The 24,546-nt window shown below is 44.1% G+C and overlaps 1 protein-coding gene across 6 annotated transcripts in view; it reads right to left on the reverse strand.

Annotated features, from left to right (window-relative positions):
• rapgef1b (Rap guanine nucleotide exchange factor (GEF) 1b) overlaps positions 1-24,546 on the reverse strand; it is a 72,393-nt gene that overhangs the window by 13,194 nt on the left and 34,653 nt on the right. The window contains exons 4-14 of one of the 6 annotated variants that reach the window (XM_079525216.1): positions 21,680-21,836; positions 20,804-20,892; positions 20,083-20,250; positions 19,190-19,240; positions 17,982-18,096; positions 17,225-17,411; positions 16,040-16,579; positions 13,890-14,092; positions 9,269-9,439; positions 4,922-5,071; positions 1,592-1,684 (exon numbers count right to left, since the gene is read on the reverse strand). In XM_079525216.1, coding sequence (XP_079381342.1) covers positions 1,592-1,684; positions 4,922-5,071; positions 9,269-9,439; positions 13,890-14,092; positions 16,040-16,579; positions 17,225-17,411; positions 17,982-18,096; positions 19,190-19,240; positions 20,083-20,250; positions 20,804-20,892; positions 21,680-21,836 — 1,924 coding nt within the window. Of the gene's footprint in view, positions 1-1,591; positions 1,685-4,921; positions 5,072-9,268; positions 9,440-13,889; positions 14,093-16,039; positions 16,580-17,224; positions 17,412-17,981; positions 18,097-19,189; positions 19,241-20,082; positions 20,254-20,803; positions 20,893-21,679; positions 21,837-24,546 lie in introns of all 6 variants that reach the window. The other 5 variants (XM_079525217.1, XM_079525215.1, XM_079525218.1 and 2 more) reach the window with 5 other exon arrangements.

A 24,546-nucleotide genomic window follows, 5' to 3' on the forward strand; every position in this document is an offset into this window, starting at 1 on the left:
GAGGTTAAATGCTAGTTAAGCCTGATTCATAGCGAGTTGTGCGTGTCTCACGCCAAAAATAGCCAATCCACAAGCTCACAAGGCATCGCACATTGTGAGCTTGTAGCTATTTTCGGCATGCGACACCCGCACACACCTCGGTATAACTCAGGCTTTATATTTGAAGCACAGTCAGGGGACAGTAATCACCAGCCAGGCAATCAGAAGGACACATGGATGGACATCTCAACAGGTGACATTGCATCACACGACAGACACGTGTCTCTCACAGGCTAGGCAAACCACTGAATCCCAGGTCATGCTCACTCAGGGATCGCTGCATTCTAGGGGTGCGACAGTTAATCAAACTAATCGGTTTAATCGATTCTAAATAAATACATAAAATCTGGGGGAGGATGCTTTTTTTTGTGAAAATAGCCGCTCTACAAGCTCACAAGCTTATTAAAATGTCAAATCACAACAAGTTGTCTCAAGACACTTTACATGTAGAGCAGAAAACCGACAGAGATCGCAATGCGTTGGATGCATGTAGATCAACTATTTACCATTTTTGTGTGAAACCAGTGTTTCAAGTATTCCAAGTATTTATTTTGTTGATTATAAAAATATATTTTTTATTTTTCTCTGTTGATTTGTAAAGTAAAAAAAACAAATACATTTAAGAACAAAAATCTGTTTATATTATTTTATTCATTGGAAATGCGATTGGTAGAATAATCTCTAAGAAAATAATCGATAGTTGCAGCCCTACTCCATTCCAGTTGCATTTTAACTCAATTAATTCAAGATGTGAACCAGAAGGTTGCCTTTTCACTTTCCAGTCAACAAAACAGATAAGTGGTAGAAACGGAAAACTAACTCACTCAAAGTTTCCATTTCTGATCATTATAACACTGAATTTCAATTGGTTCATATCCTGAAAGCAGTGTTGATTTTGACAGCAAATTTTAGTATAGTCTCTTGAAGAGTTTTCATTTAGTTTTAGTCACCTGGAATGTTATAGTGATAATCTAGGTTTAGTCAACTAAATATCATAAGATTTTAGTCCGGCAAAATACATTTTAGTCGACTAAATCAACTGTAGATTTAGTCGACTAAAATGTATTTTGCCGGGCCTTGATGCTGTTGTAATGACTGATTCAGCATGCAAACAAGTGTAAAATGGCTTATACTGGATCTGTTGTCCACTAGTCCCTTCCTAACATGTTAGTCTAGTTTGTATTTGTTGACGAAATTGTCAATTATATTTAGTCTTCTTAGTTTTCGTCAGTGAAAAAAAGGTAGTCGACGAACATGTTCTTTTGTCATGGTTGAAGAGGCGTGTCAGCTACTTACTCTGTAGGAGAGCGGCAGCTCCCCATTGGCCTGTCATAGTTAAAGAGGCGTGTCAGCTACTTACTCTGTAGGAGAGCGGCAGCTCCCCATTGGCCTGTCATAGTTAAAGAGGCGTGTCAGCTACTTACTCTGTAGGAGAGCGGCAGCTCCCCATTGGCCTGTCATAGTTAAAGAGGCGTGTCAGCTACTTACTCTGTAGGAGAGCGGCAGCTCCCCATTGGCCTGTCATAGTTAAAGAGGCGTGTCAGCTACTTACTCTGTAGGAGAGCGGCAGCTCCCCATTGGCCTGGCTGGACGAGTACAGGTTGACGTACTCCCCCTCCCCGCCCTCCTCATTCGCACTCTCGCTCTACGGGAAGACAGGAGGGACACAAACCACGGCGTGAGGGAGCGGAGAGGAGAGGCGGCTAGAAGTTGTTTCGCTAAAAAGTGGTGTTTGCTAAAAAGGCTCATTTAGATTTCCTATCTTTTGCTTGACAAAACAAAGTGATATCGAGTGATATCTGTCGAAAGGGCCGTGGCAACTAAATGAAAAACAAAAATAAATGCTTATTTTCTATCAATTCCACACCCTGTGAAGCCTTGAATTCATGGAGATTTAGGGCAGTATTATGCGTGTCTTAAGTACCAGGTCTTATTACTTAACTTAAGACCTGGAGGCGTGATCAATGCCATTTGGCTATTCTGAGTGGCCAAACAGCATTGACCACGCCTCCAGGTCTTAAGTTAAGTCATACGACCTGGTACTTAAGACACACATAATACTGCCCTTAGTTTTTGTCGCATTCCCGAGTCAATAATGTGATGTGACCAGCAGAGTGGAGACTCAATGGAGGCTCTTTGAGTTCCCTACCGCAGTGGTTCCCAAAGTGGGGCCCGGGGAACCCCAGGGGTCCTTGAGGCAGTTCCAGGGGGTCCCCAGCTAAATGATAGTTTGAACCAAATGGACCCTTATGGGTCTGTAACTCTTGAGAGCGTACAAATGGAACCAAATGGACCCGTTAAGTTCCATTTGTACACTCAGAGTTAAATTAACATTGAGCCGTAAAAATCTTCTCTTATGGGGGTCACTGGCATATGTTTTCAAATGGGAGTCCGCGGGCTAATTAGTGTCAATTTGGGGGTCCTTGACATGAAAAAGTTTAGAAACCACTGTCCTACCGGAGACTCCACCAGTCGCTCCATGGGTTGAGTAATCGATAGGAGAAAAAAGTCATTTTGGGGGTGAACTATATCCCTTTAAGGGTGGGAAAGGCCTAGCCTGGGCAGCCTTCCTTTTCGGGTTTATGTTCCGGTCGGGAGCGGATGGTAACTTACGTTATGTTGTAGTCACTGATTTGTAGTCATCAGGCAGGAAACCACAAGCCGCAAGTACCCAAAAGAATTCCCGCAATCATAATTTTAGGGCCTACCCGATAAATTGACGCGGTGTAGTTTTCAGAAACTATTTAGCATCTGTATACCTTTGTTGTCCCACGGGTAAATTCTATTATATTGGGTAGGCCCTAAAATTATGATCGTGAGGAATTATTTCGGGTAGTTTCCTGCCTGTGACTACAAATCAGTGACTACAACATGGCGTAAATTAACCATCCGCTCCAGACCGGATCACACAGCGATTTTGGAACACCAGGCTTTCCTCCGAGGTGGAAAGCCTGGTGACGCGAGGTTAGGACAGGCCTAGTAATGATCAAAGTATGGCTAATAAAGGTAGGCAGGAACTAGCTGTGGTCTAGCTGCACTACCAGAATGGTTCTCCATAACCGCTGTCAAAGCAGCTGCCTGGGTAAGTGGAGGAAGTTGCTAGTTGTACATAGTGTATTGAATTGTATTGTATTGTGTATTGCATTGGTTCTCAAAGTGGGGTCCGGGGACCCCCAGGCGTCCTTGAGGGAGTTTCATGAGGGTCCCCAGCAAAATTATAGATAGGAGCCAAATGGACCCTTATGGGGCTGTAACTCAGAGAGTGTACAAACGGAAGGTTCCATTTGTACTCTCTCCGAGTTAAATTAAGTTTGATTTTATAATATACATTGGGGGTCCCAGAGATAGAAATGCCATTAAATGGGGGTCCGTAGCCTAATGCAGGTCAAACTGGGGGTCCTTGAAATGAAAATGGTTGAAAAGCACTGCTGGATCTTCTCTTATGGGGGTCCCTGGCTGGCATATGTTTTCAATGGGGGTCCGCGGGATAATAAATGTCAATTTGGGGGTCCTTGACATGAAAAAGTTTGAGAACCACTGGTGTAGTGTATTGCATTGTTTGTAATGTAACTTTTTCAGCTCTCTGCAAATGTGGCCACCAGGAGGAGCTGTTGTGCATCATTTGTAAATGGAACAGTACAGATTGGCAAAAAAAGAACATTCAGTACAAGATTGAAGCTAATCTAGACCTACCAGGAGTCTATCAAGAAATAGAATTAGAGATGAGCAGATTTATGGGCAGTCTAGTCACGATGACCAGGATGTCAGATTATGAATCATTTAGTCCTGACCCAAAGAGCTTCCACTTTGCAAGACTCAAATCCCGCCAAATACCTAAATGACGACCGGCTAGATTACACAGGCCGATCATTATGATCTGTAGTGATTTAGCTTTGTCTGGCTTAAAGTACACAGTAAAATCATCAATGGTTATTTAATCATCTGTCACTCAGAGTGTGCAAATGTAACAAAATGGACCCTAAAGACATATATTTGTATGAGTTAAAGTGATGTGAACTCTATACAACTTTATAGTAGAGTGTCTCCATCGATTAAGTGAACAGAAAATACATTTTCAGGTTGGGATACCAATTTCATTCCAATCATTCATGAGAAAGAACTCACGCAGGACGAGGACACTTAGAAACAAAAATGAGCGGCAGACACAATTGGAACTGGAACATTATAAAACTGAAGCTGATAAATTATTATGCTTTTTTGGGATTCGAGTCCTGATTGGATTAACAATTGTATCCCAACATGAAAATGAAGTTTCTGTTTACTAAAAGGGCTGAAGAGATGTAGAGACTAAACAAAACACTCTATAGCAATGATTACAGAATCGGAATACAGAGCTACTGAACATTTCGATATCCCTTTACAACTTACACCACCTCTAAACCAACACGGAGGATTTGACTGTGTATATTTGGGTTCCGCTAATGCAGTGGTTTTCAACCAGTGGTCCGGGGGAGACCACCAGTGGTCCTTGAAGGGGTTCCAGGTGGTCCCCAAAATGACGGAGAGTTGGCCAAATGGACCCTTATTAGATCTTTAACTCTTGAGAGCGTAAAATGAAACCAAATGGACCCGTAAGAGTTAAATTATTGTTAAAGATCTGCATTACTTAATTTACAAGTCTACCACATTAGTAATGTAGAATAATTGTTTATTTTTGATTTTATCTCTCCTATGGTACTACCAACATCAATACAGCATGGAATTGTGGACAAAATCGTATCCAATGACAACAAAAGTCTTGGGTCTGAGCCGGGGGCTAAAATGTCATCAAATGGTGGTACCGTGGGCTCAAATGCCGAATAAATAATGGGCCTTGGACATGGAAAAGGGTTGAAAACCAGTGCGCTGATGCAAAGCTCACCGCTGAGGTGTGGAGAGAGTCAGTGAGAGAAGACTCAGAAGGAAGACAGACAGTCACAGAGCCGCCCAATGAGCTGGCCAGGGAACAGTTGGGCCCGCCCCCGCTGCCATCCAGAACAGTGGCATTGGTCAAGGCGGCCGGGTCGTTGCTCTGTGTTCGGCGAAAAGGACGACAAGTCGGAAAGGAAATAAAGAACAAGAGAGAAAAATAAAGGTCAGAGAGGTGAATAGAGAGAGAGAGAGAGAGAGAGAGAGAGAGAGCAAGACATACTGGAAAAAAAAGAAGCTGGAAAAAAATGAAATTCTCCAACACCTCCGTATGAACGCCGGGGATTATGACGATGATGTGCCTCAACTTGATATGCAAACAATGAATGTGCACGCACACACGCACACACGCACACACAAAATGTACCACTCCACTGCAACTAACGGCTTTTTTTAATCTGCAAAGATTAGACGAAACAGACATAACAAACCAGAAATGCCTGTACCTACAGTATACTAGTCTATACCACATGGATGACAGTACCAGTACAAACAGAAGCTTCATGAACCCTATATTTTGTCTTTTTGCTCCAAATAGGGACGGCAGGTTGAAAGGGGTCATTTCTTGTTTGCGCATGTGAGAATGTCCGCGTCTGCGTCTGTGTGTGTGTGTGTGTGTGTGTGTGTGTGTGTGTGTGTGTGTGTGTGTGTGTGTGTGTGAGTGGGTGCGTGCGACCGTGCGTGCGGGACATATTGGCCAGGTCAGGACTCAGGAGATGCCTGTCGGTAGAGGTAGTACTAGTAACCTGCTGCAACAAGTCTTGCATACCAGACCTGTTTAGGCATCCCAGTACAAAGCAGCACATAGATCAGTGATGAATGCAGTCTGCTAGTGCGCACACACACATGCAGAGGTTTAGAATTTTCTCTTTTTTCCTATAGCAGCAGTCAAAAAAAAATACACCGGGGCCTACTACAACAGCAACACGCACACACAGGCGCACACACACGCACGCGCAGGCGCAGGCACACACACACACACACACACACACACACACACACACACACACACACACACACACACACACACACACACACACACACACACACACACACACACACACACACACACACACACACACACACACACACACACACACACACACACACACACACACACACACACACACACACACACACACACACGACAGAATATTCCCTTGTCTTTCCACCCCAACATGTGCAAACCCCTCTACCTCAACTTTCAAGACCCCCTTCTCCAATGACACCCCCCTGAAAAAAAGAAGAGAAAACAGCATGCCCTGAGGAGTTGAGGAATGCTAACATTCCACAGGAACAGAAGGGCAAGAAGGGAAGGGGGGGCTGCAGAGATACTAGGTGCACTCAATCATTTAAGCCCTATTTCCATGCTGTGAGAAAATAGCCAATCTGTTCCTTATTTTTAGACATGCGTTTCCTGTCGTAGGGTCGCGAGTTTGGAAGTTGAAAATATGTTTTTTTTTGTCTGTTTGTTTTGTTGTTGTTGTTTTTCTACCAACATAGCACAATAGATACCATTTGGACAAAAATAATAAATGAGGCTTAACCACTTTTAATCTGGCATCCCTATTTTGACGATGTCACACAAAACAAAAAAAAATTCAAAATCTTCTAAGATAGCAAAAAAACGTGCGCGTGCAGATCTGTTATTTATCTGCTATTTGTCATACAACAGAGCATAAAGTGGTTAAGCGAGGAGAAAGGAGAAGGAGGAATGTGTTTCACATGTGGTCCATATGTGGTGCTGCATTCCACTGGATCCACAGCGAGATGAGAGAGTGGGAGATCTCCACTACCCTGCTGCGCCCCACCCACCCACCCTGGGGACTGACACCCAGTGGGGGGAAAATAACTCAAAGTTCTTACTCAAGTGAAAGTATCAATATACTGCAATGTAGAAGTACTACAAGCTAAAGTTCGCAATTCAAAATGTACTCGAGTGAAACGTACAAAAGTATCGACGTAAAAATGTACTTTAGGTAACAAAAGTAAAAGTACTCATTGTTCAGAATGTCTCATTTCAAGTTATCAAATGTATAAGAATGTTCCGAAAATAGCCGATCTGCAAGCTCACAATGTGTCGCATCGCGACGCATTGTGAGCTTGCAGATCGGCTATTTTACAAATGGCCAAAATGTACATAGGGCTGAAGTACTTAATGCATGTTTTGTAATAAATAATCTAAATCTACAAAGTAACTAGTAACTCAAAATATTGTAGTGGAGTAAAAGTACAACATTTGCCTCTGAAATGTAGTGGAGTAGAAGTAAAAGTACTGAAACTCAAGTAAAGTACAAATACCTCCAAAAAATGTACTTGGTTACTTTCCACCACTGCTGACAGCATGTGGCTCAGCCCCCCTACGCCCCAAATAAACCACCCACGTGCAGAACGTTATCCACTGAGGGTCAACGGTCACGGTAGGGGTGGAACGGCCAATCGACTTTTTAAAGTCGATATTCGCGAATGGCTTTTTTTTCTTCTTTTTTTCTTCTTTTTTCGCGAGAGCTTCTAGATCTGCTATTTCCGCAATTTTCCGAAAATCTATTAAAAAATGTTCGGTTTGAAAACCCCTGAGCTAGACCTACATACGAGTATTCTGCTATTCCTAAATGACACTGTGGGGTTGCAATGTTTGGATACTTTACTCTTGTACACGTCTTTTTCCAGACACTCAACTCAAATGACTGCATCTCAGACCCATGACGACGAAAAGGGTGTGTGGGATAAAGAATCGTCCTTAGAAAATGTCTTGAGAAACCCTTTCGATGCGAAACGTGATCACACATCTTTCCCAGTCAGACACTGACTGCACCACAAGGCAAGCACACAACGACCATGCAAGAAGTGCACACATTATGAGACATAATGACACGCATAAGCACACACTAATTACAACACAACTAACGCTTGTGCCAAATATCAAACAAAATGGAGGAACAACAGCAGCAAAATCACAGAGTCAAAACAAATGCACACACCAAATGAATGGATGGACAAAAATAAGAAGCACACAGCAACCAAACAATGCCTACGACGGCATCAATCAAAATCCATAAAGCGTGATTTATCCTTAGTTGTGCGTCGAAAAAGGCGTGTGATCTTGCAGATCTGCTATTGTCATTGCGCAACTAAGCATTAATCAGCCTTAAGAGAACGGAAGGATGGCCGGACAAACCACAACACACACACACACACGCACGCACACGCACACACACACACACGCACACACACACACACACACACACACACACGCACACGCACACGCACACGGATTAAAGTTTTCAGTCGCCACGAATGATTTCAGTAATTTGAATTCCATAGAAGCCAGCATATGTATTCTATAGAAATGTGTCCTGCACCAAAAATAGGTTATTAGTTATTTCAGTCTTCCAGAAAACCCTAATGATCTCAGATATTTCGTTAACGCCTCAATGTGCAATTTCTTCAACTGGTTAGCTGTATGGCTACCAAAACATCACACTTGGACAGCTGTTAAGTGTGTAGGACAGTGGTTCCCAAAGTGGGGTCCGGGGACCCCTAGGGCTCCTTGAGGGAGTTCCAGGGGGTCCCCAGATAAATGATAGTTAGTAACCAAAATACCAAATGGACCCTTATGGGTCTGTAACTCAGAGAGTGTACAAATGGAACCAAATGGTCCCTAACGGGTCCATTTGTTTCCATTTGTACACTCTCAGAGTTAAATTAACTTTGACTTTACAATATACATTGGGGGTCCCAAAGGAAGAAATGCCATTAAATGGGGGACCGTAGCCCAATTCAGGTCAAACTGGGGGCCCTTGAAATGAAAATGGTTGAAAATCACTGCTAGAGCCGTACAAATCTTCTCTTATGGGGGTCCTTGGCAGGCTAATGAGTATCATTTTGGGGGTCCTTGACATGAAACAAAGTTGGGAACCACTGGTGCAGAACACACAGCGTTGGTGTGTGGTGGCTCCTTTCACACCGTCTCATGAATTACATATTAGGACTTTCCGACTTGGCCAAGCAACATTTTTCAGTCGTGAGATTTTATTTTGCTTTAATCCATGCGTGCACGCGCGTGCGCGCGCGCGTACACACACACACACACACACACACACACACACACACACACACACACACACACACACACACACACACACACACACACACACACACACACACACACACACACACACACACACACACACACACACACACACACACACACACACACACACACACACACACACCGCCCCACCCCCTGGCCCGACCCAGGACCTCCCAGCAGCCCTATGGCTGGGGGGGAGGGACTCACCGTGGGCGTGGTCAAGGAGGCCTGGCCAATCAGGAAGGAATTAGAGACGGACATGCTGAGCCCGCTGAGCCCAGAGCCCGCCACCTCCTCCATGGCCGTCGCTACGGACGGCTGGAGGTGGCAGGAGAGAGAGGAGGAGGAGGAGGAGGAGGGGGAGGAGGAGTGGGAGGCCTGAGGGGAGGAGGAAGAAGAGTGGAGAGACAAAGAAGAGAACGAAAGACAAGAAAGAGAAAAGGGGATGTGAATAAATGGGTGTGAGGAGAGTGGAGAGTGAAAACCAATGTGTTAAAAGGAAAACAAGGGAGGAAAGAAAGAGAAAACATGACAGTTGATTATAATAAATAAGCAGAGAGATTAATTATAGCATATTATATTTAATCAAAGTTGAGCAGAAGAGTATTGAAAATCTGGGGACCACAGTAGAGCGAGAGAGAGAGAGAGAGAGAGTGTAAGAGAGGAGAGAGAGAGAGGAATCAGTCTAACAAAAGAGCAGAAAAGTGACTGAATGTGAATTAATTGTGACCGAAGGTCGCATTTACGATGAAATCCTGCGTCTCGCGTCAGTCACACCACCATATATGGTTGCCAATCCATCATGCCTTGTGACATCACGTGACATCATGAAGACCCTTAGGTCTCCATATATGGATCTGCCCTCGTGACATCACGTGACATCATTATTAGGAAATGTGCCCATATAATCATGTCATCATGTGCTATATCTTGCACGTATTTGACATTTTTACATACAGTATATATAATATACTATTATTACTACTATAAAAATAGCCGATCTACAAGATCATAATGTGTGGATGTAGATCGGCTAGTTGAACTATTTTAAAATATTTTTCAAGATAGTAAAATATGGCAAAAAAGTTTAGGGATAAAGGTTAAGGCACGTGTCAGTACTGTATCAGTATCAGTTAAGTCCGTGGACCATCGTTTGAGAAACAGTATTCTATAGCAAATGTTACGAAAGCACTAGTCTTAGCCCATATCCCATTGCAACACAACAGTGGTCCCCAGGTTGATTCTTAGTCAAGGTGGTGGTCCCTGGATCACAATCAGTTGAAAACCCCTGGTGTAAACCTTCTCCGCGGCCACTTCAGCTTGTTGATTTTGTCGACTAAAACTATGAAGAAAAATGTTCGTCGACTACCCTTTTTCACTAACGAAAAACTAAATGAAACTAAATGAAAACCAAGCTATGATGACTAAAACTAAGACTAAATATATTGACAATTTCGTCAACAAATAAAAGCTAGACTAAAATGTTAGGAAGGGACTAGTGGATAAGAGAATAGCAGGTCTACAAATGTAAAATCAGCCATTACGACGGCATCAAGGCCCGCCAAAACACATTTTAAAAGTCGACTAAATCAACTGTAGATTTACTCGACTAAAATCTTTCCATTCCAGGTGACTAAAATGTGACTAAAACTAAATGAAAACTATTCAAAGTTAAACACTGCTTCAGAGGAATGAGGCCATCTACAACTGGCTCTAAACAGGGACAAAATTATCCCTTCCATTTTTACCGTTAACTTAAGTCTGATTTATACGTGCCAAATATAGCAGATCTATAAGCTTGCAACGCTTTGAACCACGACGCATTGTGAGCTTGTAGATCTGCCCGCTTTAGGCACGGACTAATATCACTGCGTAGATATTAGTCTGGCCATGCCAGGCTACTATGATAGTACCCCCTCGCGCTGTTCTTGTGGTACCTCGTCTACGTCACCAAATTCATTCATAAATTTAACCCATTTAGGCCTGACCTCAAAATTAAAAAAATTCTTCTAAATCCTCCAGTTTTCTAAAATAAATATTTTCAATGTTTTTCAAAAATAGCAGATCTACAAGCTCGTAGCGCGCCACTCGGTGGCGCGCTACGAGCTTGTAGATCTGCTATTTTTCAATAGCTAAATTATAACATGTTTAAAACACCAAAAGGGGTTCCCACGAAACAAAATATAAAATCAGGCTTTCATTTATCCACCGCTGCGGACCAAAAGTCTTTCTTTTTCTGTAAAGTCCCCAAAGCATGCGAGCCTGGAACATGGGTTCACGCGGGAGGCAAACAGGCTTATTTCTAAAATAGCAGACCTACAAGCTCGTAGCTATGAGCTTGTAGATCTGCTATTTTTCAATAGCTAAAGCATAACATAATGCTAACACCAAAAGGGGTTAGTCTAGTCCCCAAAGCATGCGAGCCTGGAACATGGGTTCACGCGGGAACATGGGTTCACGCGGGAACATGGGTTCACGCGGGAACATGGGTTCACGCGGGAACATGGGTTCACGCGGGAACATGGGTTCACGCGGGAACATGGGTTCACGCGGGAGGCAAACAGGCTTATTCCACTGGGCCAATAGACATCAAGTCCAAAACATGAGGCCAGATTAGGCTTCACAGCAGGAACCGCAACACGCGCACGCACGCACGCACGCACGCACACACACGCACACACACACACACACACACACACACACACACACCAAGAGCCACCAAAATACATTTTAGTCGACTAAATCAACTGTAGATTTAGTCGACTAAAATCTTACATTCTTTAGTCGACTAAAACTAGACATCACACTAAAACATTCCCGGTGACTAAAATGTGATTAAAACTAAATGAAAACTAGAGACTATGACTAAAATGACTAAATTTGCTGTCAATGCCTTTAAGCCTCATCTAAAAATGTGCTTTTTTTTATGAAGGAAAGAATATTTGTAGAAGAAGAGAGCCTAAACAACTTCGTAGGCCTATTATCTTTCTTATCAGCCGTTTTCGTATTCATCTAAACATCTGGTAGACCTGATTACAAGGATGTGGTCAAGAAAGCAACTGCCTGCCTGGGGGGCAGTATATGTAGTAACGTCTGTGTCTCTCTGACTGTGTGATCACTTTTCATCTGCAGCGGAAGAGCTGCAGTGCAATAGTCCCTCCATGACCTCTGCTGACACAAGCTTGGGGGGGAATCAACACTTTTCCCATCGTCCCTGATGCTATAGCGGTATGCTTTTTCTCTGAGCGCCAGCGTTAATATGTTAGGTCAGAGGGCAATGGAATGTTGCATTGATTTCATCAGGCAATCACAGATCACTAGACTGAAATAGCCCTCAAGTCACTTGTGTGTATGTGTGTGTGACACAGTGTGTCACCGTCTGCCAGTTGGCAGTGGCAATGCACCAAAGTACCTATTATTGATTTGTTCGTCAGGATGGCATGTCAATGTCAAATATAGATCTTTAGTAACAAAAAAAGAATCTGTGTTCAGGTATCAAAGTGCAAACAGCCAATGTTTTCTTTGGCCCAGAAAACATGACTATAGGGTAACAACAATTTAGCGTCCGCTAAAACCCTAGTCATGGGTTAAATCGCCTGGGTGATAAAAAGCAAAGGACAAATTACCGTGCATTTAGTCAGCCTCCATAATGGTCTCATGCTAACCGTTGCTAAACTGTGGGTTATTGGCCCCATGATTGAACGAATCTGACCACCATCTGACCTCATCACCTCCCCTAGCCGAATGGCCTCATCAACGGATCTCTTTCCACCCATTGAGCGCCTGTCAGACGGCTGTCTCAATTAACCTAGCCACAGACTCTCCGATGAAGATACGCGTACTGGATCAGATGCAGGGCTGATAACGGCTCGCCTTATCTCTCAGTGACAGCCAAACAAGCACCCACATAAGCGCACGCACCCACATAAGCGCACGCGCGCACACACACACACACACACACACACACACACACACACACACACACACACACACACACACACACACACACACACACACACACACACACACACACACACACACACACACACACACACACACAGGTGTCTGCTGAAAAGGGTGAGGGAGAGAGATAGAGACTCCTGGAGAATAGGGGCTCAAGAGGTGAGAGAGATAACAAGATAGGCGGAGGCTCACGGGAGAATTGATGAGGATTACCTACTCGCTGGAATGCAGTTTAGCTCATGGACGCAATCGGCTCCTCTTTCCCACGTTAATTGAGCCACGGTGACCAAATGGTGCACCAACCAACCTTTATTTATTTATTTATTTGTTTTCTCTTTTCTGTTTGATCCATAGAGTTATAATATATATCTAGAGAGCGGATGAGGAGCGACAGCCCCCCCCCCTCTAAATCCTCCAGTTTTCTGAAATAAATATTTTCACGGTTTTTCAAAAATAGCAGACCTACAAGCTCGTAGCGCGCTATGAGCTTGTAGATCTGCTATTTTTCAATAGCTAAATTATAACATAATGTTTAAAACACCAAAAGGGGTTCCCGCCCAAAATGGGTTAACCTGGGCCCAGCCCGCCTGCACTTCCAGTTTTGCCCACTACGGGTGGTGGCTTCAACGTTGCCCAGCCGCTCTGGGCAATGATTACAGTTATCAACGCCAGCTCTGCACGTCAGAAGTTTTTGGATATTATATATCGAGTTAGCTAGTCTTACTTAATCACGTCAACATACTTCATAAAGTCTTTTGAAAAGGAGTCCAAATAAAAGTCTTGGTTTGGACATCTGGAAAGCAACGCCAAGGTTGCGTAGAGACAGAGACAATGTTATGTATGCATGTGTGTAGCTGTTTCTTACCAATTGCCTCTGTTTGGGGGGCAGAGCTGGAGGCAACACCGGCTCATGAACCGAGTCGGTACTGCTGAAGGAGTCGTTGAAGCCGTAGACCTCTTGAAAGCGCTTGTTCCGCTGCTCGTAAATGCTCTCGCTCTGTGGCGTCTGGTAGAACACGGAGGGCTGCGGTTCCGAGTAGTCCTCCACAAACGCCATGTACTTGAGGACTTGACAGGAGAGATTAGAGGTCAGCATTGTTATTCACGGCTGTGGCCATCTCACGTGCTCATTATTTTCATAAATGAATGACCTTCTTCGCACGAGAGTCACGACCGACAAGCTCTGTGCTATTTTTCACCATTGTAGAAACCTTTTTGAAAACTTTCACCTATAGTGACAGAATGGGGACACCAACCCAGGTCTGTGGGTCGTCTAAATATTTAACCCATTTAGGCCCGACGTCGAAATAAAAAAAACGTTCGCTCTGAAAGAATATATAGCTATTCAAATTTTTGTGCCGCATTTTTACGATTTTTCAAAAATAGCAGACCTACAAGTTCATAGCGCGCCACTCGGTGGCGCGCTATGAGCTTGTAGATCTGCTATTTTTCAATAGCTAAAGTATAACAGAATGCTTGAAACATCTTTTTTTCACTGACGAAAACTAAATGGAAACTAAATGAAAACTAAGCTATGGTGACAAAAACTATGGCTAAAATATATTGACAATTCCGTCAACAAATAAAAACTAGACAAAAATGTTAGGAAGGGACTAGTGGACCAAGAGATCCAGTATGAGTAAAAGACACTAGTCATTTTAGACTTGATTGCATGCTGAAAATAGCAGATCTACAAGCCCCGACGCTTGTTGTGAGCTTGTAGATCGGCTATTTTCAGTGTAAAGTGTAAAATCAGTCATTACGGCGGCATCAAGGCCCGCAGTTTAGTCAACTAAATCAACCGTAGATTTAGTTTACGAAAGTCTTGTGATATTCAGTCGACTAAAACATTCCAGGTGACTAAAATGTCACTAAAACCAAATGAAAACTATTCACGAGACTATGACTAAAACTAAAACTAAAATCTGCTGTCAAAATCAACACTGGCCGGTCGAAGTGTCCCTGAGCAAGAGCAAGGCAGTTAACCACCAACTGCTCCCCCCTCTCTGAGTGCTCAGTCTAACCATCTGAGCAACCATCAGCCAGGGTGGAGCTGAAAACTCCATTTCCCCCGCGGGACTATATTACGGTAATCCAATCCAATAAAATAAATACATAAAATAAGTGCATTGGATCCATTGGAAGACATTTCCTGAAAAGTCAAAGGTTTTTGGATATCATCATTTTTCGACCGCGGTGGAGATCATGGACAGGACATACAAGGATTCTGCTCAACAGCTACAGTGGTGTTTTTCTTCTCCCGGTTACAGTAGCGAAGAGGAAATGATATAATAGGCGTGTCAGGAAATGACATAATGGGGTGTGTCAGGAAATTACCCAAAATGTTGCCCTCCGTAGCCCTGTAGCTGGAGCTACATTGTGGTGTATATCCTGGAGTCCACTTCCTGTCCCTGTTCAAAAGATTACGATTCCTTTTGACATTTCCTACATGGGAGTGAATTGGCTGTTGCAAGTGTTGCCGTCACCCTGCTGTCACTCCCTAACTCGTCCACGTTTCTTCTTCTTAATTAATCTAGTCTTCCCTCTTCCCTTCCTGTCTCAGTATTCTTTTAAGGCCATGTTGAGACTGGCAGCCAAAATCTGATCGTTGGCCTATACAATATACATGACGGAACCAGATCGGTTTTATCAAGTCTGCATTAAAAAAAGAGATGGAAAGAAATGGATTTTTGCTAATCAGATTTGAACAATATTCATAGGTTGTTCAAAATGCAATTCAAATCTAATTTCCAAAGTTAAAGATGCGTCTCAGACCGGACACTTTTGGACACTGAAGCCTGATGTCATGATGTCATGATGTCATTACCACAGCAACCAAATGCAGACAATGTCTAAAATACACAAATCCAATCTCATCACTTGCTATAAGCAATGTGGGGTTTTTTTGGGGGGGGATTTGCCTGCAGTCTGAACAAACCCTATAGGACTGTCTCTGGCCTTTTTTCCTTGTTCCTCAATAACCACCTCCGTCGCCCCGCTGTCGTTCCAACTTACTGTGTTTGCTCTTTTTCTCTGGTAGTGGCGGGGGGCTACCAGGGAACTCCGCATTGTCACTGGCCAGGTACTGGGCCACAAACACCCCGCCGTTGGCCTGGGGCATGGGCGAGAGCGAGGTGAAAAGGGGGAAAGGCGGCGTGGGGTGCAGCAGCTCCTCCTCCGACAGGTTGTCGTACTGCGAGGGGTAGCGCTCGTACAGAATCCGCGAGCCGCCGCCCTCGGAGAACGGCGACATCTGGGTGCTGCGGCGCTTCTTCTGCGGCAGGGCCGGCGCCGCGCTGATGCGGGACGGGTGGTGCAAGAACGGGTTCATTTGGTTGGGCTGGGGGCTCCAGTACTCTGGGGGATGCTGGGGAGGAGGGCCGGCGCTGAAGCGGGGCTGCAGCGGGTGCTGTCCCGGGACCGGGGACGAGGACTCGCTGTGAGACTCCGGCAGCGGGCTCAGACACCCGCCGACGGGGGCCGGCGGTAAGTGATCCCCGACCGACAAGTCCTGGTGGAGGAAGTCATAGTCTGGGTCGTAGTTCTCCGTGTTGTCTGCGCATGGGGGGAGAAGGAGAGAGAGAGTACACGTGGATTATTAAAGCAAAAATAAAATCACACGACTGAAAAATGCTTTGCTAGGGCAAAGTCCTAATATGTCATTTGCGAAACAAGCGTGAAAGGAGCCACCACACACTAGCGCCGTGTGTCCCACGCACTTAACGCGATATGTAAAATGAGGATGTTTTGGTAGTCATACAGCTAACCCGTTGAAGAAATTGCATATTGAGGCGTTATATCTGAGATCGTTGGGGTTTTCTGGAAGACTGAAATAACTATTAACCGAAAATAGGCCATGTACAAGCTTACAACACGTCGCGATGCGACGTGTTGTAAGCTTGTACATGGCCTATTTTTTGTGTGCAGGACACACTTCTACAATAGAAGACATGCTGACTTCTATGGAATCCAAATGACTGAAATCAGTCGTGGCGACTGAGAACTTTAAATCCATGAGGACAGGTTTTTTCATAAATAAGAAGCTGTAATAATGTAATACTTTTTGCTTTTAAGCGGTAGCACTGCTGTACTACAGTACAGATGGCCAATAAAAGAAAAAACTATATATATAAATACAGTATTACATTATGTGATTGTTTCACCGGCAATGGGTGCACGTGTATATCTTGTGTTTCCTACCGAGGGTCTCACAGCTGGTGTTGCGAGAGCACTGACCGCTGTCCTGCTCCAGCGACGACAGTTGTTCGTCCGACTTGCTGAGTTTCCCCATGCTGCTGCAGGGGGACAGGCGGGGGGAGTCGCCCCCGTACGACTGGCTGCCCCCGGAGAAACGCCTCTGGAGGAAGTCCTGCTCGTAGTCCTGTGGCTGCAAGCACGCCCGCACGCACACACAAAATGGGAATCATTATTATTTTATTTTTTTTCACTTAATTTTTATTGATGAAAAGACAGACAACAAAAAGCAAAAAAAGACAATACGAAAAAAGAAAAAAGGATAAAGACAAAAACAAAAACAAGGCTGCATTTTTCATATTGCAAGATACATTCATTGAAATCCTCATGCATTATCGCTAGGCTGAGAGAAGAGATCCCACTTTTCCAGGAATCATTATTTTTTTAACCCAACGTTCGGCGGTTTGTTAGATTAGCTCTGGACACGAACGCACGCACGCACGCACGCACGCACGCACGCACGCACGCACGCACGCACGCACGCACGCACGCACGCACGCACGCACGCACGCACGCACGCACACACGCACGCACGCACACACGCACGCACGCACACAGACAGACACTTATAGAAGGCCAGCCTCCTGCAGAGCCACGGCATATAAACATAAAAGCGTTGACTGACTGATTTATTTTTTCCCCTCTGCGACAGCATGACATGTTGTCCAATATCTCAGGTGGTGGTGACCCCCCTTCCCCTCACCTGTCTGTGAACGCTGCATGGCAAGCTAGACCCCCGGCTCATCGGGGCGACCACAGCGACCCGGGTGGGCGATGGAGCCGACTGGCGCTTCTTAGGGGGCAGTGCTGGTGGAGGGCTGGGTGACAAATAAACAGAACAGCTTCAATAACGGGAATGGCAGAAGTCGAGTTTTTCAAAAAAAAAGAATGCGAACAGGAAGGAAAAAGCACACGGGGGGGGGGAAAACACGTTGTCCAACATGTATGCACACACACACACACACACGCACACGCACACACACACACACACACACACACGCACGCGCACGCACACGCACACGCACACGCACACTCACACACAAATGCATGTCTTATGAATACATGAACACAACATATCCAGGATATGTTCCTCCTTCCTGGAGGTATAGGCGACAGTGAGATGTCAGTGAGGATGTCTCTTGTTAGCGTCTCAGCTTTAATATATAATATAAAGCTCTGCCTGCTCGTCAGACTTCCAGTGGATTAACACAGAGTTAAAATGGGACTCGGAGAGCATGATCGCAGGGCCCAGTTGAAGCACTGGATGAAGCTGAATTCACACCAGCAGCGGAAGTGATTTCTATACTGCTCCATTACATCCTGGACGGGGGAGGACAGGCGGATCAAGCCAGCACAGCTGCTGCTCGGCAGGCAGTGTACAGAGACTAGTAGACGAGAGATAAAGTAGACCTAAAAGACAAGCCATTGTATGGTTGGTTGGATGCTGATCTACAAGCTCACAACGCATCACGCTGTGACGCGCTGTGAGCTTGTAGATCAGATCACAACTCTGCCTCGCCACAGAGCCGCAGCTGCAAAAGTTGAACTTTTCTCAACTTTTCCGCTTTTTTTGCTAGCTCCACCTCCTGCCACGCTGGGGGGAAAGCAACGGGCGTTCCTCGTCACATAGACTTTGAATTGAATCTCGACGCTTTCTCACAGCATGGAAGCAGCTGATAGAGCTGTTGGTGTGAATTCAGCGTAAGGTCAGTCACACATTCTCATGCACTGGACTGTTCTTTTGATTGGATGAGAAATGCTTCGGTGAACAACGGGATGGAGCAAACGTTTGGACAAATCAAACATGCAAGTCAAAGCCCTTTCATCCAATCCAGCAGGTTTATTATGGGAGGACTGGGTTGGGGGATGTTATAATGCCGAGTTATGTTATGATCCTACGAGCTGACATACTTCTCCTTCTGTGTGAGTCTCCTTTGGCCAGCATCAGCACTCAACTGTGCTCTGTTCCCCCCGAAATCCAAAGAGAAACCACAGATCAAACAAAACGGAGAGGGAGACAGAGCAGAACGAGTAAGAAAGGAAGAGACAGGCCACTAAACCAAACGCCTAAAGAGTGAGTGTCAGGAGTTGAGGATTTTTGACTAGAGTCTAGAGGACATGAACTTGTGTATGAAAAGAAAGGGAAAAAAGAACCCCTCTTGCAGACATACTGTATCTACATCCTGAAACACAAACTGTATTATAATAATAACAACAAGAAGATAAACATATTTTCAGGCACATTTCAGAAGCTCCCAACTTTCTGTTAAAAAAATAAATACAAACGTCCACATGGGAATGACATGGCTCCAATCTGGATCTCAGACTTCATGAGGCCAGCCAGTGACAGCAGTCGCCTTATCATGGTCGGTCATTTACCACACATATGACTCCAAATTTGGGCATGGTTTCAGAGCCCTTTTGGCTTTGACTATAAGTTAAATATTTCAAAAAGTATGAAACATACGCGGAAAAAGTGTTCATAAACTATTATTTGTCGGTGATCCGTTCAGAGGTTTGCAAAACCAGCTCTGGACACACGCCACAAAAAACCCAGACAATGAATGAATGTACGAATTAACGAATGAATGAAAGTGTGTCGTGAATAATATCAGAAGCCTGACATTCTTCTTATCTCGGTCCCTTCATCTAACAAGTTAAATGAAAGGAGACAATAAGGAAGCACACTGCAGGGGAGGAGGTGGTGAGGTGATGAAGAGAAGAAGGCTCATCTCAGAATCGCCGATGTGTGCACATCACCGAGTGTGAAATGTGCAGACATGTAGTACGTCCATGTTCCTCACCTGAGCTCCGCCATTTTAGCTTCAGGAAGTGGCGGCTTGGGCGGGGCGACGTCCTCGTCGGTTGCGTCGGAAGCAGCCTCTCCGGTGGGCGTGGCAGCAGGCGGAAGAGCCACCTTATTGGACGCCTCCGGCTCTTGGTCCGCCGAGGGGGGCGGCTCAGGTGTGCTACTACTGCAGAGAAAATTGAAAGGCGTCAGTCGTCTGCCGAGTCATCTGTATATCCGTCGACAATACTGTGACGAAAAATATCGGCTACCTTTTTCCGGAAACTAAATGAAAAACTAAGCTATGATGACTAAAACTAATATATATTGACACTTTCGTCAACAAATAAAAAGTTAAAAACTAGAATAAATTAGGAAGGGACTAGTGGACAAGAGATCCAGTATAAGTAAAAGTCATTTTACACTTTGTTGCATGCTGAAAATAGCAGATCTACAAGCTCACAACGCAACGATCTGATATTTCCAGCAAGTGTTAAATCAATCCGTTATATTTATATATATATATATATTTTTTTTTTTCCCCGTTATACCATCACATGACAAAATAGAAATCAGGCTTCAGTGTCTGAGGTGGTGTCAAAACTACCTAGTTCAAATATGATTAGCAAAGATGTTCGGTCTTGATGAAAAACTGATACTGTGATTCCAATAATATGGATAGGGCAAAATTGTCTGCTGCCAGTCTGAACATAGCCTAATGTGTACATTGCCCTCACCTTTCAGCGGTGGTGGCAGGGGGTGCTGGTTTGTTTGGGGTGGTGGGTGACGGCTGCTCCTGTTTCTCTATGGTCAGTTTCACCAATTCCTGCTCATAGAAACAGACAACAGTGATGCCTCCGTTCCCTCCAGTAAAAAGTAAACAGCAGTTGGCTATACAGTCAATAACAACAGACAAAAGCCATTCATAAACCCTTCTTCTCCATAGCTGAATGTTATTTGCACACAATGATAAAGGTATACGGTAAAACAGGACATTTGACTTCCCCTTCCCCCTTGTCATTATGAGAAATTGTAAACTAAACAAGGAAGAGACTTTTAACTAAAAACTACAATAATCAAATAAGTTGAGATATAACAAAATAATTGCAAGAGTCATTGAGCTGAAGTTGGTAATGTAAGCGTAATTATTATGCTTTTTAAGTCCTTTTTTAAAAAATTAGGCCAGATGTATACATTTTGTCCGGCTGATTGTTTCAAAGGAATGGACCTTGGTATTGAACTGTAAATTAAAAATGAGTAGTCCTATTTAGTGCATTACTACGTGGCATGCAGCTTCGGTAAGTTGCTACTACAGTACTACCCTTTTTCACTGACGAAAACAAAAGAAAAACAAAAGAAAAACTAAGCGATGAGATCCAGTTTTGTGCTAGGTTGCATTCTGAAAATAGCAGATGGACAAGCTCACAATGCGTCGCGCGCCGCGGCATGTTGTGAGCTTGCAGATCGGCTATTTTCAGCATGCAACCAAAGTGTAAAATCGGCCATCACGACTAAAATGTGACCGAAACTAAATGGAATTTTCTTCAAAAAGACTATGACTAAAACTAAAATCAAAATGTTGCTGTCAAAATCGACATTGCAACAAGACTGACCTTGACCCCGTCCAGCACTGCTTTGATGACAGTAGTGACCGCCACCGCGTTCTCCTTGTCCTCCAGGTCGATACCGTCCAGCATCACCTGGTCGGACCAGCGGATGAGGTTGGCAAGACTCTGGTACACGCGGTTGTGGCAGGAAGACAGCGCCGAACTGAAAACATTAAAAAGGTAGCGTAAGTGACTTTGTTTGGTTAAAATAAGTGTTATAAAAAGCTCTATATTGTGATAGTGCTCATTGCTATAGAGAGTGTTTTGTTCAGTAACGGGAGTCTCCATGTCTCTCAAGCTTTTTATTAAACAGAAAATGCATTTTCAGAAACTGAAACTGGGATACCAGATTGATCCAATCAGGATAGAGCCTGTGTCGGGATACAGATTAAACAATAAATTATGCAAAAAATAAAAAAATAAACGTTTCAATTTATTCAACGTAATGCCTTCATTCGCAATGGACATTGTAGTGGACATTGTAATGTCCATTGCGAATTACACAGATGTATTACACGGATTACACAGATGTAATCATGCTACAACCAACCAAACCAAATAAAAGACATATATTTCCAGGTGATTTTATTGCAAAATAAATGCCCCTTTGGAAAGGTATAAGCCAAGAAGGATTAAAAGAAACCTTTTGAGAATAGGTCAAACTTAATTTTCTAAAATAGCAAAAACAAACAAGAATGAAACCATATGAATCCATACTACTGCATATCTATTATCTACCAAATATAACTCAATGATTAGAGCAGTCAGGGTTTAATCGCTCAAGCCTGACGCCAGCATATTATGACAAGAATAGCCGATCTACAAGCTTACAACACATCGCTAAACAATGTGTTGTGAGCTTGGAGATCTGCTAATTTCACTGCACATTGTGCGCAACACCGGCCTGTGACGTCACGTGTATAAACTAAGCATATACTGGCAGTCCTAGGCTGTCTTTCCTATAACGACATGCCCAAAGTAGGAAGCCCAGGGTTAAATTCAGGAACTAGGTAGCTAGGGGGGTTGTAAAAAAGCTCGCCTCTGATCATGCTCACTGTACACTTGTATCTGAACACGGAGGTGTGGCGCTGGCTGCAGTGAATGGAGTGTTCAAAGCCAACAACAAGGTGTGGCCCAGGCCAGTCCCAACACGCTGCCAGTGATTCACAGGCCTGCCAGCGTCTGCAGTTAAAGGACTGTTGATTTTGTCAACTAAAAAACTATGACGAAAAATGTCCGCCGACTACCTTTTTTCACTGACGAAAGCAGCTAAAATTAAATAAAAATCACACCTGTGTGAACTGAGTGGTGCAACTCCCCTCTCCCCCTGCCTCTCTCTATGTCGCTCTCTCTCTCTGTAATTAGCACTAGGCAACAGTGCAACACTATCTCTCTCTCTCTCTCTCTGTTTCTGGCACAACAGCGCCACTTTTGCCCCTCATTGTCACACACATAGTCACACAGTCACATAGGTTAACACGGACATTGCTGTTCCTTGGAGTGGTTGCACCACTCAAAAATTAAGCCACGATGACTAAAACTATGATTAAATATACTGACAATTTCGTCAACAGATAAAAACTAGACTAAATTGTTAGGGAGGGACTAGTGTAGAAGAGATAATTTTATGTTTGGTTGCACTTGGGGTTGTTGCGTTCTGAAAATCTGAAAGACCTACAAGCACACAAGCTTGTAGATCTGCTATTTTCAGCATGCAACCAAGCGTACAATCTGTCATTACAACGCCATCAAGGCCCACAAAAATGTATTCTTCTTGCAAACAACTGTAGATTTAGTCGACTAAAATCGTATGATATTCAACACTAAAACATTTCAGATGACAAAAATATGACTAAAACTAAATTAAGTTTCATTACAAAGACTATGACTAAACTAAAATCTAAATTTGACTGCCAAACGCAACACTGTAGCGAAGGAGGTTAGACGAACTAAGGCACGGTTTGAGGTACAGGCGGAGATTTTGGGAGCTGGAGAGAGGTTTGTCCGACCTAGAATGTCAAGTCAAGTCAATTTGATTTAGAAAGCACATTAAAAGCAAGCAGATGTAATCTGGGGGCTATGGGATTGCACCCGTCATTATCGGGGCCCTTCTGCCTTGCAGGAGCAGTCAGACTCTGTAAGTCAACGAGCAGTCCTAGAGCTGAGGTAAGAGAGGCTCAAGCCTTTAACTATTACACAAACATTCTCTGTCTCTTAATCCATTGAGACCTGGAACGCATCCATGTCACGTTAGCGTTTAACCACATTAACCATTAACCCATTTTGGGGCGGGAACCCCTTTTGGTGTTTTAAACATTATGTTATAATTTAGCTATTGAAAAATAGCAGATCTACAAGCTCATAGCGCGCCACCGAGTGGCGCGCTATGAACTTGTAGATCTGCTATTTTTGAAAAATCGTTAAAATGTGCCTCAAATCTTTCCGAAAATTGTCATGATTTAGAAAACTTTTTTTTTTAAATTTCGACGTCAGGCCTGAATGGGTTAATGGAGCGCGGCGGATAGCGTGTCGACCACATAATCACATCATCCCTGGTTCAGTTCCATCTGGAGACCCGCTTCATGCTTCCCGGGCCGTTTCTGCTTCCATGTTTCTTGCCTCTCTACCGTCATCCTATTATAAATGCACCACGTCTCTGTGTGCACGTCTGTAATGCACGTAACCCGAGAACCGTTCGCCCCACCGACTTCAACATTCGACACACTCGTTCCACACACCCCCCAACAGGGGGTGCGGTGCACGGCGTCGAGTCCGTCGGATCGCCGATTGTCCAGAACCAGCACAAAAGCCTTTGCCCGGGCTCTGGACAGGGCCCAAATTAAATTAGCCAATTGATCACACCTGATCACCCC

The sequence above is a fragment of the Electrona antarctica genome, assembly GCF_951216825.1.
Source record: "Electrona antarctica genome assembly, chromosome: 16".
In the NCBI taxonomy this organism is placed as follows: Eukaryota; Metazoa; Chordata; class Actinopteri; order Myctophiformes; family Myctophidae; genus Electrona; species Electrona antarctica.